At 47.4% G+C, this 19268-nt stretch overlaps 1 protein-coding gene across 1 annotated transcript in view; it reads right to left on the reverse strand.

Moving 5' to 3' along the window:
• The window catches only part of FCHO2 (FCH and mu domain containing endocytic adaptor 2), a 418994-nt gene that overhangs the window by 75795 nt on the left and 323931 nt on the right, over nt 1–19268 (reverse strand). Inside the window, exons 12-16 of the mRNA XM_063963877.1 lie at nt 19096–19264; nt 17773–17784; nt 16143–16167; nt 16001–16040; nt 8924–8997 (exon numbers count right to left, since the gene is read on the reverse strand). Coding sequence (XP_063819947.1) covers nt 8924–8997; nt 16001–16040; nt 16143–16167; nt 17773–17784; nt 19096–19264 — 320 coding nt within the window. The remainder of the gene's footprint in view (nt 1–8923; nt 8998–16000; nt 16041–16142; nt 16168–17772; nt 17785–19095; nt 19265–19268) is intronic.

Here is a 19268-nt window from a genome sequence, read left to right on the forward strand (position 1 = left end):
TGTAACTATGTACAAGTATTGCAGATAATCCGCACTTGGGATGGGCGCCCAGCATCCACTACGGACTCCGAGAAATAGAATTATCGGTAAGTAAATTCTTATTTTCTCTATCGTCCTAGTGGATGCTGGGGTTCCTGAAAGGACCATGGGGATTATACCAAAGCTCCCAAACGGGCGGGAGAGTGCGGATGACTCTGCAGCACCGAATGAGAGAACTCCAGGTCCTCCTTAGCCAGGGTATCAAATTTGTAGAATTTAGCAAACGTGTTTGCCCCTGACCAAGTAGCTGCTCGGCAAAGTTGTAAAGCCGAGACCCCTCGGGCAGCCGCCCAAGATGAGCCCACCTTCCTTGTGGAATGGGCATTTACATATTTTGGCTGTGGCAGGCCTGCCACAGAATGTGCAAGCTGAATTGTATTACACATCCAACTAGCAATAGTCTGCTTAGAAGCAAGAGCACCCAGTTTGTTGGGTGCATACAGGATAACAGCAAGTCAGTTTTCCTGACTCCAGCCGTCCTGGAACATATTTTCAGGGCCCTGACAACATCTAGCAACTTGGAGTCCTCCAAGTCCCTAGTAGGTGCAAGGCACCACAATAAGCTGGTTCAGGTAAAACACTGACACCACCTTAGGGAGAGAACTGGGGACGAGTCCGCAGCTCTGCCCTGTCCGAATGGACAAACAGATATGGGCTTTTTTGAGAAAAAACCACCAATTTGACACTCGCCTGGTCCAGGCCAGGGCCAAGAGCATGGTCACTTTTCCTGTGAGATGCTTCAAATCCACAGATTTGACTGGTTTTAAACCAATGTGATTTGAGGAATCCCAGAACTACGTTGAGATCCCACAGTGCCACTGGAGGCACAAAAGGGGGTTGTATATGCAATACTCCCTTGACAACTTCTGGACTTCAGGAACTGAAGCCAATTCTTTCTGGAAGAAAATCGACAGGGCCGAAATTTGAACCTTAATGGACCCCAATTTGAGGCCCATAGACACTCCTGTTTGCAGGAAATGCAGGAAACGACCGAGTTGAAATTTCTTTGTGGGGCCTTCCTGGCCTCACACCACGCAACATATTTTTGCCACATGTGGTGATAATGTTGTGCGGTCACCTCCTTTCTGGCTTTGACCAGGGTAGGAATGACCTCTTCCGGAATGCCTTTTTCCCTTAGGATCCGGCTTTCCACCGCCATGCCGACAAACGCAGCTGCGGTAAGTCTTGGAACAGACATGGTACTTGCTGAAGCAAGTCCCTTCTTAGCGGCAGAGGCCATAAGACCTCTGTAAGCATCTCTTGAAGTTCCGGGTACCAAGTCCTTCTTGGCCAATCCGGAGCCATGAGTATAGTTCTTACTCCTCTACGTCTTATAATTCTCAGCACCTTAGGTATGAGAAGCAGAGGAGGGAACACATACACCGACTGGTACACCCACGGTGTTACCAGAACGTCCACAGCTATTGCCTGAGGGTCTCTTGACCTGGCGCAATACCTGTCCCGTTTTTTGTTCAGACGGGACGCCATCATGTCCACCTTTGGTATTTCCCAACGGTTTACAATCATGTGGAAAAAACTTCCCGATGAAGTTACCACTCTCCCGGGTGGAGGTCGTGCCTGCTGAGGAAGTCTGCTTCCCAGTTTCCATTCCCGGGATGAAACACTGCTGACAGTGCTATCACATGATTTTCCGCCCAGCGAAAAGTCCTTGCAGTTTTTGCCATTGCCCTCCTGCTTCTTGTGTCGCCCTGTCTGTTTACGTGGGCGACTGCCGTGATGTTTTTCCCACTGGATAAATACCGGCTGACCCTGAAGCAGAGGTCTTGCTAAGCTTAGAGCATTATAAATTTACCCTTAGCTCCAGTATATTTATGTGGAGAAAAGTCTCCAGACTTGATCACACTCCCTGGAAATTTTTTTTCCCTGTGTGACTGCTCCCCAGCCTCTCGGGCTGGGCTCCGTGGTCACCAGCATCCAATCCTGAATGCCGAATCTGCGGCCCTCTAGAAGATGAGCACTCTATAACCACCACAGGAGAGACACCCTTGTCCTTGGATATAGGGTTATCCGCTGATGCATCTGAAGATGCGATCCGGGCCATTTGTCCAGCAGATCCCACTGAAAAGTTCTTGCGTGAAATCTGCCGAATGGAATTGCTTCGTAGGAAGCCACCATTTTTACCAGGACCCTTGTGCAATGATGCACTGTTTTTAGGAGGTTCCTGACTAACTCGGATAACTCCCTGGCTTTCTCTTCCGGGAGAAACACCTTTTTCTGGACTGTGTCCAGAATCATCCCTAGGCACAGCAGACGTGTCGTCGGATCAGCTGCGATTTTGGAATATTTAGAATCCACCCGTGCTGTTGTAGCAGTATCCGAGATAGTGCTACTCCGACCTCCAACTGTTCCCTGGACTATGCCCTTATCAGGAAATCGTCCAAGTAAGGGATACTTAAGACGCCTTTTCTTCGAAGAAGAATCATCATTTCGACCATTACCTTGGTAAAGACCCGGGGTGCCGTGGACAATCCAAACGGCAGCGTCTGAAACTGATAGTGACAGTTCTGCACCACGAACCTGAGGTACCCTTAGTGAGAAGGGCAAATTTTGGACATAGAGGTAAGCATCCCTGATGTCCCGGGACACTATATAGTCCTCTTCTTCCTGGTTCGTTATCACTGCTCTGAGTGACTCCATCTTGATTTGAACCTTTGTAAGTGTTCAAAAAATTTTTTAGAATAAGTCTCACCTAGCCTTCTGGCTTCAGTACCACAATATAGTGTGGAATAAAACCCCTTTTCTTGTAGTAGGAGGGGTAATTTAGTTATCACCTGCTGGGAATACAGCTTGTGAATTTTTTTTTTTTTTTTTTTCATACTGCCTCCTTGTCGGAGGGAGACCTTGGTAAAGCAGACTTCAGGAGCCTGCGAAGGTGAAACGTCTCGACCTTCCAATCTGTACCCCTGGGATACTACTTGTAGGATCCAGGGGTCCTGTACGGTCTCAGCGCCATGCTGAGAACTTGTCAGAAGCGGTGGAACGCTTCTGTTCCTGGGAATGGGCTGCCTGCTGCAGTCTTCTTCCCTTTCCTCTATCCCTGAGCAGATATGATCTTATAGGGACGAGAGGACTGAGGCTGAAAAGACGGTGTCTTTTTCTGCAGAGATGTGACTTAGGGTAAAAAACGGTGGATTTTCCAGCAGTTGCCGTGGCCACCAGGTCCGATGGACCGACCCCAAATAACTCCTCATCCTTTATACGGCAATACACCTTTGTGCCGTTTGGAATCTGCATCACCTGACCACTGTCGTGTCCATAACATCTTTTGGCAGTTATGGACATCGCATTTACTCATGATGCCAGAGTGCAAATATCCCTCTGTGCATCTCGCATATATAGAAATGCATCCTTTAAATGCTCTATAGTCAATAAAATACTGTCCCTGTCAAGGGTATCAATATTTTTAGTCAGGGAATCCGACCAAGCCACCCCAGCTCTGCACATCCAGGCTGAGGCGATCGCTGGTCGCAGTATAACACCAGTATGTGTGTATATACTTTTTATGATATTTTTCCAGCCTCCTGTCAGCTGGTCCTTGAGGACGGCCCTATCTATAGACGGTACCGCCACTTGTTTTGATAAGCGTGTGAGCGCCTTATCCACCTTAAGGGGTGTTTCCCAACGCGCCCTAACTTCTGGCGGGAAAGGGTATACCGCCCATAATTTTCTATCGGGGGGAACCCACGCATCATCACACACTTTATTTAATTTATCTGATTCAGGAAAAACTATGGTAGTTTTTTCACATCCCACATAATACCCTCTTTTGTGGTACTTGTAGTATCAGAAATATGTAACACCTCCTTCATTGCCTTTAACGTGTGGCCCTAATAAGGAATACGTTTGTTTATTCACCGTCGACACTGGATTCAGTGTCCCTGTCTGTGTCTGTGTCGACCGACTAAAGTAAACGGGCGTTTTAAAACCCCTGACGGTGTTTTTGAGACGTCTGGACCGGTACTAATTGTTTGTCGGCCGTCTCATGTCGTCAACCGACCTTGCAGCGTGTTGACATTATCACGTAATTTCCTAAATAAGCCATCCATTCCGGTGTCGACTCCCTAGAGAGTGACATCACCATTACAGGCAATTGCTCCGCCTCCTCACCAACATCGTCCTCCTACATGTCGACACACACGTACCGACACACAGCACACACACAGGGAATGCTCTGATAGAGGACAGGACCCACTAGCCCTTTGGAGAGACAGAGGGAGAGTTTGCCAGCACACACCAAAAACGCTATAATTATATAGGGACAACCTTATATAAGTGTTTTCCCTTATAGCATCTTAATATATATAAGCATATCGCCAAATTAGTGCCCCCCCTCTCTGTTTTAACCCTGTTTCTGTAGTGCAGTGCAGGGGAGAGCCTGGGAGCCTTCCCTCCAGCCTTTCTGTGAGGGAAAATGGCGCTGTGTGCTGAGGAGATAGGCCCCGCCCCTTTTTCGGCGGCCTCGTCTCCCGCTCTTAACGGATTCTGGCAGGGGTTAAATATCTCCATATAGCCTCCGGAGGCTATATGTGAGGTATTTTTAGCCAAATTAGGTATTCATTTGCCTCCCAGGGCGCCCCCCTCCCAGCGCCCTGCACCCTCAGTGACTGCCGTGTGAAGTGTGCTGAGAGGAAAATGGCGCACAGCTGCAGTGCTGTGCGCTACCTTTAGAAGACTGAGGAGTCTTCTGCCGCCGATTCTGGACCTCTTCTTACTTCAGCATCTGCAAGGGGGCCGGCGGCAAGGCTCCGGTGACCATCCAGGCTGTACCTGTGATCGTCCCTCTGGAGCTGATGTCCAGTAGCCAAGAAGCCAATCCATCCTGCACGCAGGTGAGTTCACTTCTTCTCCCCTCTGTCCCTCGTTGCAGTGATCCTGTTGCCAGCAGGACTCACTGTAAAGTAAAAAACCTAAGCTAAACTTTCTCTAAGCAGCTCTTTAGGAGAGCCACCTAGAATTGCACCCTTCTCGGCCGGGCACAAAAATCTAACTGGCTTGGAGGAGGGTCATAGGGGGAGGAGCCAGTGCACACCACCTGATCGGAAAGCTTTACTTTTGTGCCCTGTCTCCTGCGGAGCCGCTATTCCCCATGGTCCTTTCAGGAACCCCAGCATCCACTAGGACGATAGAGAAATCATATTAAGAAGCTGCAAACAAAACTGTACATTAGGGCCCTTGAATTCAACATGGCCTTCTAGGTAACGTTCCACAGCAGCCAGACCCATTTGGTGTGGAATGATCGTATATAGGCTCTGTACATCAATAGCACAGAGCAAAACATCATTATCTAATTTTGGCAGCTGTTGCAATTTCTTGAGTAATGAAGTCGTGTCCAACAGAAATCTATCGTGCGACTGGATACACGGTTGGAAAATTGAGTCTAAAAAGCATGCTGTGGGTTGGAACAAGGACTGACTGGCTGAGATTATAGGACGTCCCGGGGGGTTATCCATGGTTTTATGGATCTTCGGTGTAGTATAGAGCACAGGCATTATTGGATGGGCTGGAACTAGTGCCTCACGGATCTTACTGGAAATCACTCCCTCTCGTACCCCATCATCTAGTATTGTGATAAGTTATTTTTTATAGATGGCTGTGGGGTCTTGCGTTAATTTTTTATATGTCACATGATCAGACAATTGGCGTTCAATTTCTAGTTTGTATTGTTCCAGGTTTTGGATCACCAATGCTATATATATATATATATAGGACCCTGACGCACTTAGCCCCCCTCAGTGTACAGAATATAGGGATAGCAATATGTGTGAGATACACGGAATAGGAACCACCAGCAGCTATAGACACACACAGTCACATTTACAATGCAGAAATTTTTACAAACAATAAAACTGCACTGGACTAGCAATACTACGTAAAGCTATGTATGTATACAGATATAACAATGCACAGTAAATATTGGATGTATATCACAGAATACTTGTACTAAATATTCCTGTAGTTATGCACTTGTTCTTAATGAACACTGCCTAAACGATATGTAGAATACTTAAGTGTCCTGTAAATGCACAGCGCTGATGAGGAAGGCGCCCAAACGCTGACAGGGAGTGAGGGAGAGAAAGAGATGCAGCTCCAGGGCGGGAACATCTGCTGTAGATGGTGCCTGGGGCTGGGGCTACAGGTCAGCGCCTTATCCCCTCTGCTGGACTTCACCACCGGGCAGGGCTGGCCATCTGGCACTTCTGGCAAATACCAGAAGGGCCGATGGCCACGTGGCCCGGTCCAGCGCTCACTGAGACACGCTGCCGCTCAGTCCGGCGGCAGCGTCTCTCAGCTGTCAGGGGAGGAGAGCGCGCCAGTGCCGCTATGTCTGGCGGCGTATAGTGGACTTCAAACCAGCCGCCGGTTCGTGAGCCAATCAGAGCTCGCAGACCGGCAGCCAATCAGAAGCCGCCGGTCCGCGAGCTCTGATTGGCTCACGAACCTGCGGCTGGTTTGAACGAAGTCCGCTATACGCCGCCGCACCAGACACAGCCGCGCTGGTGGGCGCTCTCCTCTCCTGACTCACCCGTCCCTCACAGCCGGAGCCCGGAGGAGGAGCAGCAGCAGCGGTAAGCAGCTGCAGCACTGGCTGCTGTGGGGGCAATTGTTTACCTGGCACTGTGGGGGCATTTGTATACCTGTCAGGTATACAATTGCCCCCACCGTGTCAGATCCACAATTGCCCCCACAGTGTCAGGTATTACCTGACACTGTGGGGGTAATTGTGGATCAGGCACTGTGGGGGCATTTGTATACCTGGCACTGTGGGGGCATTTGTGGATCTGGCACTGTGGGGGCATTTGTATACCTGGAACTGTGGGGCATCTGTATACCTGGCACTGTGGGGGCATTTGTATACCTGGCACTGTGGGGGCATTTGTATACCTGGCACTGTGGGGCATTTGTATACCTGGCACTGTGGGGCATTTGTATACCTGGCACTGTGGGGGCATTTGTGGATCTGGCACTGTGGGGGCATTTGTGGATCTGGCACTGTGGGGGCATTTGTGGATCTGGCACTGTGGGGGCATTTGTGGATCTGGCACTGTGGGGGCATTTGTGGATCAGGCACTGTGGGGGCAATTGTGGATCTGGCACTGCACTATTGGGGGCATATAATGTAAATTTCGGCTCATACCGGGTGCTATAATGTAAATTTCGGCTCATACCGGGTGCTATAATGTGAATTTTGGCTCATACTGTGTGGTATAATGTGAAAGAGGCACCAGTACTAGATAGTATAAGGGGTCCTACTATTGTGGTGCATAATGCGTACAAGGGGTGTATGGTGTGGTAAACTACACTGAAGGCCACGCGCCCTTTTTTTCGGAGGGCGCGCACTTAATTACAAACTTCACATTTCCATACCCCCACTTAAAAATTTTCACTTCAACCACTGGTTGTGTGTATTTTAATAGAGAATGATGTATGCTTGTATGTTGTTAGAATATTAATTATATTTGTAAGAGCATAGACTAATAAGTGGGAGGAGTCAGGAATAGTAAGGGGAGGAGTCACAGAAGTGGGCCTGTGTGCTTCAAAAATGCCAGGGCCTATTTTTAATCCCAGTCCGGCCCTGCCACCGGGTACTATGGAGCCTGTACTAAACGGATTTTAGTAAATATGACCTGTGCTCCTTGCCCTGGTGGATATAGTGGGGTCTCTGCATGGCCACAGTGTCCACGCCAGCGGCGCGGTCCATCTCCGGAGACCACGACCGGATCGCGATTTCGGCAGGTCCCGCCCGGGGGCCCCTCTTACCTCCTCCCTATGGTGCGTCCACGCGATCAAGGAGAGCAGCGGCGGTATGTGTGCCTGATGAGACCGGAGCGCCTCCGCTGTAAGTACCCAGCAACTAGGGCGCGGGAGTATACAGCGCCGCTGGGGGAGGTGAGGAAGCCACAGCACGATATGTCAGCATGACATATAGCACCAAGTGGATATGCTGCAGCCCTTGAAGTCTTCTTTCTTGCCAGAAAAGCTCTTTTCAGGGCTGCCTAACGCAGCCCTCCTTGTCAGCTGCCTGCACTGCAGGCACCAACTTACAAACTGAGCTCCAGTACATTGGAGGCGGGGATATAGAGGAGGCGGTGCAGTGTATCCTGGGAACAGTCAGCGCTTTAGCCTGTTGGTGCCTCGGATCAAGATCCACCTCTACACCCCATTGTTACTCCCTGTGGAATACCAGTGTACCCCGCTGCAGAAAAAGTTTTTGGCGACTGTGGGGTCTATTTACTAATCCTTGGAGAGAGAGAAAGCACCAGCCAATCAGCTCCTAACTGCAATGTTGCAGCCTGTGTTTGAAAAATTACATGAGCTGCTTGAGTGTTACTTTCTCTCTCTCTACACTGCTTAGTAAATAGTCCCCAACTGAATACTATAGCTTAGAGAACATTTCCTATGCAGTCCCTTCTGCTTAGCTACTCCAGCAGAACAGCCAGACCTCCAAACCCCCGTTAATACTATGTCTATTATGAAGTACTTAATAAACTATACATGGTTCTTGGACACATTTTCAAAGTTGTTGGGACCGTGTGAATTAGAATCTGCATCTCCACTCTGCTGAGACAGTCCCAGGTCAAAAAAAATCTTCAAGCAATTGTCTGAATACTACAATGTTCATTATGCAGCCATAAATTCATACTAAGGGGATTATTTACGAAGAGTCGGGTTGTACAGCCAGACACTTCTGAGGATGTTTATGCCTGATATTTAAAAAGGCAATGCTTTTACTGTGTCTTGCTAATAAAAGCCCTTTTAAAAATCAAGCATAACAAACACTCATAAGTGTCAGGTTGTACAACCAAACTCTTCATAATAAACCCTTAAGGCATGTGTGAAAAAAAAGAGCTGAACTGAAAATTACCTGTAGAACTGGAAGAGGACTCAATGGAATTGCCAAACAATGGGTCCCAGGCTAGAAGATCGCTATTGGCTCTGCTGCAAAAGGTGAAGGTGGTGAATTAGTTGAAGTGACAGGAATATAACACACTTTTCACTTATTAATTTTTTAACACTATTTCTCTATTTTAATTGCATTTCATTTTTGTATCACTTTCTCTATAGCTTCGGCTTCCTAAATACTAATTTATTAACACTATAGTTTTTTCACTGGTATGCTACGCTGGGCTTTCTGGCTTATGCTGGTGTTTTGGGGTGCCACACCCTGCACCTAGATATAGCTCTAGGGACCCCAAATATACAGAGACGCCTTGATGCGGCTTTGGGCCAAATTTGCGCAAATATGTTTAACGAAGATCTCTGAATTCTATTATTATGTGGAATTTATATCTGGTTACGGTTATCATTCAGGGTGCTGGGGGAAACAAATGCCTTTTTTTCTTGCTTAGAAATACCCCTCCCTTTCGAGCACCTGAATGATATCACTAAGCTAATTGAGCATCTACCAATATATATTTCTCTAACGTCCTAGTGGATGCTGGGGACTCCGTAAGGACCATGGGGAATAGACGGGCTCCGCAGGAGACATGGGCACTTTAAAGAAAGAATTTAGATTCTGGTGTGCTCTGGCTCCTCCCTCTATGTCCCTCCTCCATACCTCAGTTTGAATCTGTGCCCGGACGAGCTGGGTGCTGTTCAGTGAGCTCTCCTGAGCTTGATGTAAGAAAGTATTTTGTTAGGTTTTTTATTTTCAGGGAGCTCTGCTGGCAACAGACTCCCTGCGTCGTGGGACAGAGGGGAGAGAAGCAGCCCTACTCTCTGAAGCTAGGTCCTGCTTCTTAGGCTACTGGCCACCATTAGCTCCAGAGGGATTGTACACAGGATCTCACCCTCGTCGTCCGATCCCAGAGCCGCGCCGCCGTCCCCCTCGCAGAGCCGGAAGACAGAAGCCGGGTGAGTATGAGAAAAAAGAAGACTTCGAAATCGGCGGCAGAAGACTCCGTTCTTCACATGAGGTAACGCACAGCAATGCAGCTGTGCGCCATTGCTCCAAACACACCTCACATACTCCGGTCACTGTAAGGGTGCAGGGTGCAGGGCGCAGGGGGGGGGCGCCCTGGGCAGAATATGGACCTCTGTTGGCAAAAGTACTCATATATACAGTTGGGCACTGTATATATGTATGAGCCCCCACCAAAAAGATATGCATTTTAGCGGGACAGAAGCCCGCCGTCGAGGGGGCGGGGCTTCTCCCTCAGCACTCACCAGCGCCATTTTTTCTCCACAGCTCCGCTGAGAAGCTCCCCAGGCTCTCCCCTGCAGATCACGGTAGAAAAGGGTAAAAGGAGAGGGGGGGGGGCACATAATTAGGTGCAAAAAACACAATATACGGCAGCTACTGGGTTAACATTAAGTTACTGTGTTATTCCTGGGTTATATAGCGCTAGGGTGTGTGCTGGCATACTCTCTCTGTCTCACCAAAGGGCCTTGTGGGCGAACTGTCTTCAAAAAGGGCATTCCCTGTGTGTGTGGTGTGTCGGTACGCTTGTGTCGACATGTCTGATGAGGAAGGCTATGTGGAAGCAGAGCAGGAGCAAATGAATGTGGTGTCTCTGCCGACGGCACAGACACCTGATTGGATGGATATGTGGAAGGTTTTAAATGATAATGTTAATTCCTTGCATAAAAGGTTAGACAAAGCTGAAACCTCAGGACAGTCAGGGTCCCAACCCATGCCTGATCCTATGTCGCAGAGGCCGACAGGGTCTTAGTAGCGCCCACTATCCCAAATTATTGACACGGATACAGACATGGATTCTGACTCCAGTGTCGATTACGATGATGCAAAGTTACAGCCAAAATTGGCTAAATCCATCCGTTACATGATTATAGCTATAAAGGATGTGTTGCACATCACAGAGGAAACCCCAGTCCCTGATAGGAGGGTTCATATGTATGGGGAAAAGCCGCCGCAGGTAACTTTCCCCCCCTCACACGAGCTCAATGAGTTATGTGAAAAGGCTTGGGAATCTCCAGATAAAAAACTGCAGATTTCCAAAAAGATTCTTATGGCGTATCCTTTCCCGCCAACGGACAGGTTACACTGGGAATCCTCCCCTAGGGTGGACAAAGCTTTGACACGCTTATCCAAGAAGGTAGCCCTGCCGTCACAGGATACGGCTACCCTCAAAGATGCTGCGGATCGCAAACAGGAGGTTACCCTGAAGTCCATTTATACACATTCAGGTACCTTACTGAGGCCGGCAATCGCGTCGGCTTGGGTGTGTAGTGCTGTAGCAGCATGGACGGATACCTTATCTGAGGAACTTGATACCTTAGACAAGGATACTATATTAATGACCCTGGGGCATATTAAAGACGCTGTCCTTTATATGAGAGATGCTCAGAGAGACATTAGCCTACTAGGTTCTAGAATAAATGCTATGTCGATTTCTGCCAGAAGGGTCCTGTGGACTCGGCAATGGACAGGTAATGCTGACTCAAAAAGGCACATGGAGGTTTTACCTTACAAGGGTGAGGAATTGTTTGGGGAGGGTCTCTCGGACCTGGTCTCCACAGCTACGGCTGGGAAGTCAAATTTTTTGCCATATGTTTCCTCACAACCTAAGAAAGCACCGTATTACCAAATGCAGTCATTTCGATCACAGAAAAACAAGAAAGTCCGAGGTGCGTCCTTTCTTGCCAGAGGCAGGGGCAGAGGAAAGAAGCTGCACAACACAGCTAGTTCCCAGGAACAGAAGTCCTCCCCGGCTTCCACTAAATCCACCGCATGACGCTGGGGCTCCACAGGCGGAGCTAGGCCCGGTGGGGGCGCGTCTCCGAAATTTCAGCCACAAGTGGGTTCACTCACAGTTGGTTCCCTGGGCAATAGATATTGTGTCTCAGGGATACAAGCTGGAATTCGAAGAGATGCCCCCTCACCGATACCTCAAGTCGGCCCTGCCAGCTTCCCCCTTAGAGAGGGAAATAGTGTTAACTGCAATTTACAAATTGTATCTTCAACTGGTGGTGGTCAAGGTTCCCCTCCTTCAACAAGGAAAGGGTTATTATTCGACCATGTTTGTGGTACCGAAACCGGACGGTTCGGTCAGACCCATATTGAATTTAAAATCCCTGAACGTGTACCTAAAAAGGTTCCGGTTCAAGATGGAATCGCTGAGAGCGGTCATTGCAAGCCTGGAAGGGGGGGATTTTATGGTGTCTCTGGACATAAAGGATGCATACCTTCATGTCCCCATTTATCCACCTCATCAGGCGTACCTCAGATTTGTGGTACAGGATTGTCATTACCAATTTCAGACGTTGCCGTTTGGTCTCTCCACGGCTCCGAGAATATTTACCAAGGTAATGGCGGAAATGATGGTACTCCTGCGGAAGCAAGGGGTCACAATTATCCCATACTTGGACGATCTCCTCATAAAAGCGAGGTCAAGAGAGCAGTTGCTGATCAGCGTAGCACGTTCTCTGGAAGTGTTACGGCAACACGGCTGGATTCTGAATATTCCAAAGTCGCAGTTGGTTCCTAAGACTCGTCTGCCTTTCCTGGGCATGATTCTGGACACAGGCCAGAAATGGGTTTATCTCCGGATAGAGAAGGTTCAGGAACTCATGACACTGGTCAGGGACCTATTAAAACCAAAACAGGTGTCAGTGCATCACTGCACTCGAGTCCTGGGAAAGATGGTGGCATCATACGAGGCCATTCCCTTCGGCAGGTTCCATGCGAGGACCTTTCAATGGGACTTGCTGGACAAATGGTCCAGATCACATCTTCAGATGCATCAGTTTATCACCCTATCCCCCAGGGCCAGAGTGTCTCTCCTGTGGTGGCTGCAGAGTGCTCACCGTCTCGAGGGCCGCAGATTCGGCATTCAGGACTGGGTCCTGGTGACCACGGATGCAAGCCTCCGAGGGTGGGGAGCAGTCACACAGGGAAGAAATTTCCAAGGTCTGTGGTCAAGTCAGGAGACTTGCCTTCACATCAACATCCTGGAACTAAGGGCCATTTACAACGCCCTACGTCAAGCAGAGACCCTGCTTCGCGGTCAACCAGTTCTGATTCAGTCAGACAACATCACCGCTGTGGCTCATGTAAATCGACAAGGCGGCACAAGAAGCAGGGTGGCGATGGCGGAAGCCACCAGAATTCTTCGCTGGGCGGAGAATCATGTAAGCGCACTGTCAGCAGTGTTCATCCCGGGGGTAGACAACTGGGAAGCAGACTTCCTCAGCATGCATGACCTCCACCCGGGAGAGTGGGGACTTCATCAAGAAGTCTTCGCACAGGTTGCAAGTCGGTGGGAACTGCCACAGGTGGACATGATGGCATCCCGCCTCAACAAGAAACTACAGAGGTATTGCGCCAGGTCAAGAGACCCTCAGGCGATAGCTGTAGATGCCCTGGTGACACAGTGGGTGTTCCAATCGGTCTATCTATTTCCTCCTCTTCCTCTCATACCCAAGGTGTTGAGAATCATAAGAAAAAGAGGAGTGAGAACAATACTCATTGTTCCGGATTGGCCAAGAAGGACTTGGTATCCAGATCTGCAAGAAATGCTCACAGAGGACCCGTGGCCTCTTCCTCTAAGACAGGACTTGTTGCAACAAGGGCCCTGTCTGTTCCAAGACTTACCGCGGCTGCGTTTGACGGCATGGCGGTTGAACGCCGGATCCTAGCGGAAAAAGGCATTCCAGATTATTATTATTATTAAGTTTTATTTATAAGGCGCCACATGTGTTTCGCAGCGCCGTACAAAGGACAGTACAGGGGACAAAACATTGCATTACAGTAAATAAATAACAGAAATAGAGTACAGGTAATAGAGCACCACACATTCTCAAGACATAATACAGCTAAGATGTAAGTATTGAGGGAGTGATCATCGTACTACTAGAGGCTGGTGGCCATAGATGCAGAAGAGCCTTTACTAGCAGGATAAAGATGGTCGTTGAGTAGGGGAGAGCTGTGAGTGAAATGTGTTGAGACGAGGGCTTAGATAACAAGAGGAAAGAGGGCCCTGCTCTGAAGAGCTAACAATCTATTGGGGAGGGGCGACAGACAGATGACAAGAGGTGCAGGCAAGTGGGAGGTAGCCTGATGGCAGTATGCAAGCAAAGCTGAGATGTTCACGGCATGAGGCAGGGGGGTGGAGGCGCGGCTTAAGCACTGGGTTATGCATCGGGAGGGTATGCTTTGATGAATAGGTGGGTTTTTAGTGCCCGTTTGAAGCTTTGCAAGGTTGGGGAGAATCTAATGGAGCGGGGGAGTGCGTTCCACTGAAGGGGTGCAGCACGGGCAAATGAGGTCATTCCTACGCTGATAAAGGCTAGGAAGGACGTGACAGCTCAACATTATCACCGTATATGGCGAAAATATGTTGCTTGGTGTGAGGCCAGGACTGCCCCTACGGAGGAATTCCAGCTGGGCCGTTTCCTTCACTTCCTACAGTCAGGAGTGACTTCGGGCCTAAAATTGGGTTCCATTAAGGTCCAGATTTCGGCCCTATACATTTTCTTTCAAAAAGAGCTGGCTTCTCTACCTGAAGTTCAGACGTTTGTGAAGGGAGTGCTGCGTATTCGGCCCCCTTTTGTGCCCCCGGTGGCACCTTGGGATCTTAACGTGGTGTTGAGTTTCCTGAAATCCCACTGGTTTGAACCACTCAAAACGGTGGAATTGAAATATCTCACGTGGAAGGTGGTCATGCTACTAGCATTGGCTTCGGCTAGGCGTGTGTCAGAATTAGCGGCTTTGTCACATAAAAGCCCCTATCTGGTTTTCCATGCGGATAGAGCAGAATTGCGGACCCGTCCACAATTTCTGCCAAAAGTGGTTTCAACCTTTCATATAAACCAACCTATTGTGGTGCCTGTGGCTACTACTGACTTGGAGGATTCCGAGTTACTTGATGTGGTCAGGGCTTTGAAGGTTTATGTAGCCAGAACGGCTAGGGTCAGGAAAACAGAATCTTTGTTTATCCTGTATGCTTCCAACAAGCTTGGTGCTCATGCTTCAAAGCAAACTATTGCTTGCTGGATCTGTAACACGATTCAGCAGGCTCATTCTGCGGCTGGATTGCCGCTGCCAAAATCAGTTAAGGCCCATTCCACTAGGAAGGTGGGCTCTTCTTGGGCGGCTGCCCGAGGGGTCTCGGCATTACAGCTATGCCGAGAGGCTACTTGGTCAGGTTCAAACACTTTTGCAAAGTTTTACAAGTTTGATACCCTGGCTGAGGAGGACCTTGTGTTTGCTCATTCGGTGCTGCAGAGTCATCCACACTCTCCCGCCCGTTTGAGAGCTTTGGTATAATCCACATGGTCCTTACGGAGTCCCCAGCATCCACTAGGACGTTAGAGAAAATAAGATTTTACATACCGGTAAATCTATTTCTCGTAGTCCGTAGTGGATGCTGGGCGCCCGTCCCAAGTGCGGACTTCTTCTGCAATACTTGTATATAGTTATTGCTGCAATAAGGGCTATGTTATTATTGCATCAGGGTTGAACTGATGCTCTGTTGTTGTTCATACTGTTGACTGGGTAAGTTTATCACAAGTTATACGGTGTGATTGGTGTGGCTGGTATGAGTCTTGCCCTGGATTTCCAAAATCCTTTCCTTGTACTGTCAGCTCTTCCGGGCACAGTTTCTCTAACTGAGGTCTGGCGGAGGGACATAGAGGGAGGAGCCAGAGCACACCAGAACCTAAATTCTTTCTTAAAGTGCCCATGTCTCCTGCGGAGCCCGTCTATTCCCCATGGTCCTTACGGAGTCCCCAGCATCCACTACGGACTACGAGAAATAGATTTACCGGTAAGTAAAATCTTATTATATATAGGAATATAACATTACAAGCTTTTCGGGACACATCCTTTGCACTATACATAGAGCTGAACTGGCTTTACAATTCTACTACACAATGGGTTAGAGTCCACAACTTTCTACACACACACACACACACACACCACTTCAGTATCCTATATGGTAGTACATATCTCCAGTAGCAGGAGGGCTTGGAAAGAACTTACTCTGTCGATCCGCCCATTTTCAGTTTTGTCATCTCTTCACCTAAGCATCAAAAAGAAAATAAAAAACAGGTAGTTTATACCAATACAATACAAGAGAAAAATATAAAAACATGCATAAAACAGTTGAATACAACTAACTTACTTGATGCATTCCTGGACATTTGTGCCTAGAGATGAAACACAAAATGTATTTAGCAATACAGGGTGTAAGAAAATATCAGCATACTTCCTAAAAGGTGAACCACCACCCCTATCTTACAAACACTGCATTGTAATGTAAGCTGTTGGGGTAAAAGTAAACAGCATATAGAGAATCATGGGACAAATTAATAAAGAGGATCACTAGCGTTAAAAAAAAGAATCCAACTAATTTAGTGATTATTGCTGTCATATGAGAAGTTTAGATTATGTTACATAGAAGGTGATATAAGGCGATGACTGCGTTGGTTAGCGTAACATAAAATGTAAAGCAGCTTAGCACACTTCTGGCACTTGAGCACACATGCGCTTGGCGAGGGAAGGGGCAAACTACTATAGATACAATGCTGCACAGACCTGCTCATGCCTAAAAAAGCCGTATGCAGGGGCAGGTACAGGAAAAGATGCCATCGCTCACCAGCACTAGCAAACACTGCGTCACTGCTTGTGTATATATTGCTTTGTGTATGTCTTTTGACAATGTTTAGCTATATATTTTTCGTACATGAGAGTTATATTAGAGATGTTTTTACGTTTTCCTGAAGCCTAAAAGTGAATGCATATTTGGCAAGCAATAGATGGTTGTGACAGGAGTGAAAGTTGATGTCATATGTCTGGTGTAACGTTAGAGCACAGGCTACTGGTGACCACCTGCAGGCAACTGGCCCTATCTGCAGGTTTATATATGCATTACTGTGTCCAGCTCTGCATCAGGCATATAGTGTCACCACTTCTGTCTGGATGGGCTAAATTCCCAGTCCATAAAGTAAACTCAGCTGTCAGTAGGTGAAAGGGCACATCAGCTGTGATACACAAATCCTGCAGAAAAATCACAGACAAATCATCACTTTCACAACCTTGTATCAGATGCCATTCCCCACTATAGCTTATAAAACCAATGCAGTCAATATTTAGAAATCATAATCTCTTTTCAAAAAGCATCAACTGTATGGGTGTATATAGCAATAAAGAGCATACTTAATCATGATACCTCTAATAACAGGCATTATTTATTTCTGATTGCACAGTATCACACACATTACTCTGCATGAAAACTGTAGCAAAGCCCTACGGCAATTTGGGCACATTGGCAGTACGGATGGTGTAATGGTTAGCATTACTGCCTCACAGCACTGAGGTCATGGGTTCGATTCCCACCATGGCCCTAACTGTGTGGAGTTTGTATATTCTCCCCGTACTTGCATGGGTTTCTTCCAGGTACTCCGGTTTCCTCCCACAATCCAAAATTATACTGGTAGGTTAATTGGCTCCCAACAAAATTAACCCTAGCGTGTATGCGTGTGTGTGTTTGTGTGTGTGGTAGGGAATATAGATTGTAAGCTCCACTGGGGCAGGGACTTGATGTGAATGGCCAAATATTCTCTGTACAGCGCTGCGGAATATGTGTGCGCTACATAAATAACTGGTTATAATAAATAAGGCGGGTTTACCTTGTGACCTGAACGCCTGATGTAATTGTATATACATGTATATCTACAGAAACACAGCGCTTGCTTTATGCATTAATTATTCATAGTATAACTACTGTACTGTAAGCCATTTACTATACTCACCGGACTTTGCCTCTGTTTTAAAGATAAGAAGAGGGGACAAAAAAAAGAAAAAAAAGAAAAAAGAAAATGACATATTTACTAGAATTTAATCATTATCAAAATATATGGATGTCAGTGGCTGACGAGTTCAGGAATTATAGAGCAACATAATAACAGGGGGGGCAGATGTATTAAGCAGTGATAAAGCAGTGATAAGTGGAAGGTGATTTAGTACTAGGCAATCAGCTCCAATATGCACATTGACAGTTAGGAGCTGACTGGCTGGTGTGTTATCACCTTGCACTTATCACTGCTTTATCACTTCTCCAGGTTTAATACATCTGCCCCAGGGTTAGGTGTCAGAAATAAATGTTGTTAACTTTGCAACTGACTACCCCCTCAGATTATGAAAACCTAATTATATTTACTAAAAATAATATATTAAATTATATACATATACTAGTTTTCAGCCAGTAAAAATGACAGATCATAACAGTAATGTAAGCGCCAGCGGCTGCACGTGCCCGAACAGAGCGACACTTGAATTGCTTTGTAGAGCACCATCTAGTGGCCGCCAGCGTGCAAAACACTTGAACAACAAAAGCAAAAAATAGCTGATAACTGAGGAGATTTTGGTTTGCCTTGCACTATATTAAATATCAGACTCTTTTCTATATACAGTGATATATTTATCTGGATTAACGGTAAGAAAGAAGTTATTACATTGTGCCTTCTGATTGGTATATATTGATGTGGTATCTTGCACTATGGAACTGGGTTGAAAGCAGTGACACACATACCAGGATAGCAGGTGCTATAGTACCTGGCAGCGGATGGGTCCAATCAATCCGTCACCCATACGCCTCCAGGCTTTGTGACCCTCCGCCATCTCTTCTGAGCACTTGGAGCAAAGCAGTGTGGTGTTTGTGGTTAACAGGGAGTTTAATGAGCTCCCTGTCATGTGACCACTGATGCTGTACCAGAACACCAGGTGTGTGTGTGTGTGTGTGTGTGTGTGTGTGTGTGTGTGTGTGTGTGTGTGTGAGAGTGTGTGTGTGTGTGTGTGTGATGCATTCTAGGGTTCTGATCAGAAGGCAACTCTGATGTCCTGTTCCCCTCTCAGCAGTAAGTGTAGTGCATCACACAGCAGTTACGGGGGGGGGACAGGATGCAAGCAACCGACTACTCATGGAATAGCGAGGAGAGGGCACCTACCTAGAAACCTTGGAGCCCATTCCCAATTTTGCTATGGGATACCAAAGGAAAGCTTTATTCTTGTGTCACATTCAGTATCGTGCTCTAATAAGAGTTAGTACAGTACTGTATAAATATAGAATTACTCACAGACGGTGCTGGAGACAAGGAGATATTCCCAATGGACACTCGTAGTTCATCCAGAGATGCAATATTGTGAAGAGATCCATTATTTGGTGGCACAGGTTTGATCTCCACATGGAATTTCTTGGGTCCCTCATCTTCAGAATCACTTGAGGAGCCAACATTATTTTCTTCAATAT

The sequence above is a fragment of the Pseudophryne corroboree genome, chromosome 1 (genome assembly GCF_028390025.1).
Source record: "Pseudophryne corroboree isolate aPseCor3 chromosome 1, aPseCor3.hap2, whole genome shotgun sequence".
In the NCBI taxonomy this organism is placed as follows: domain Eukaryota; kingdom Metazoa; phylum Chordata; class Amphibia; order Anura; family Myobatrachidae; genus Pseudophryne; species Pseudophryne corroboree.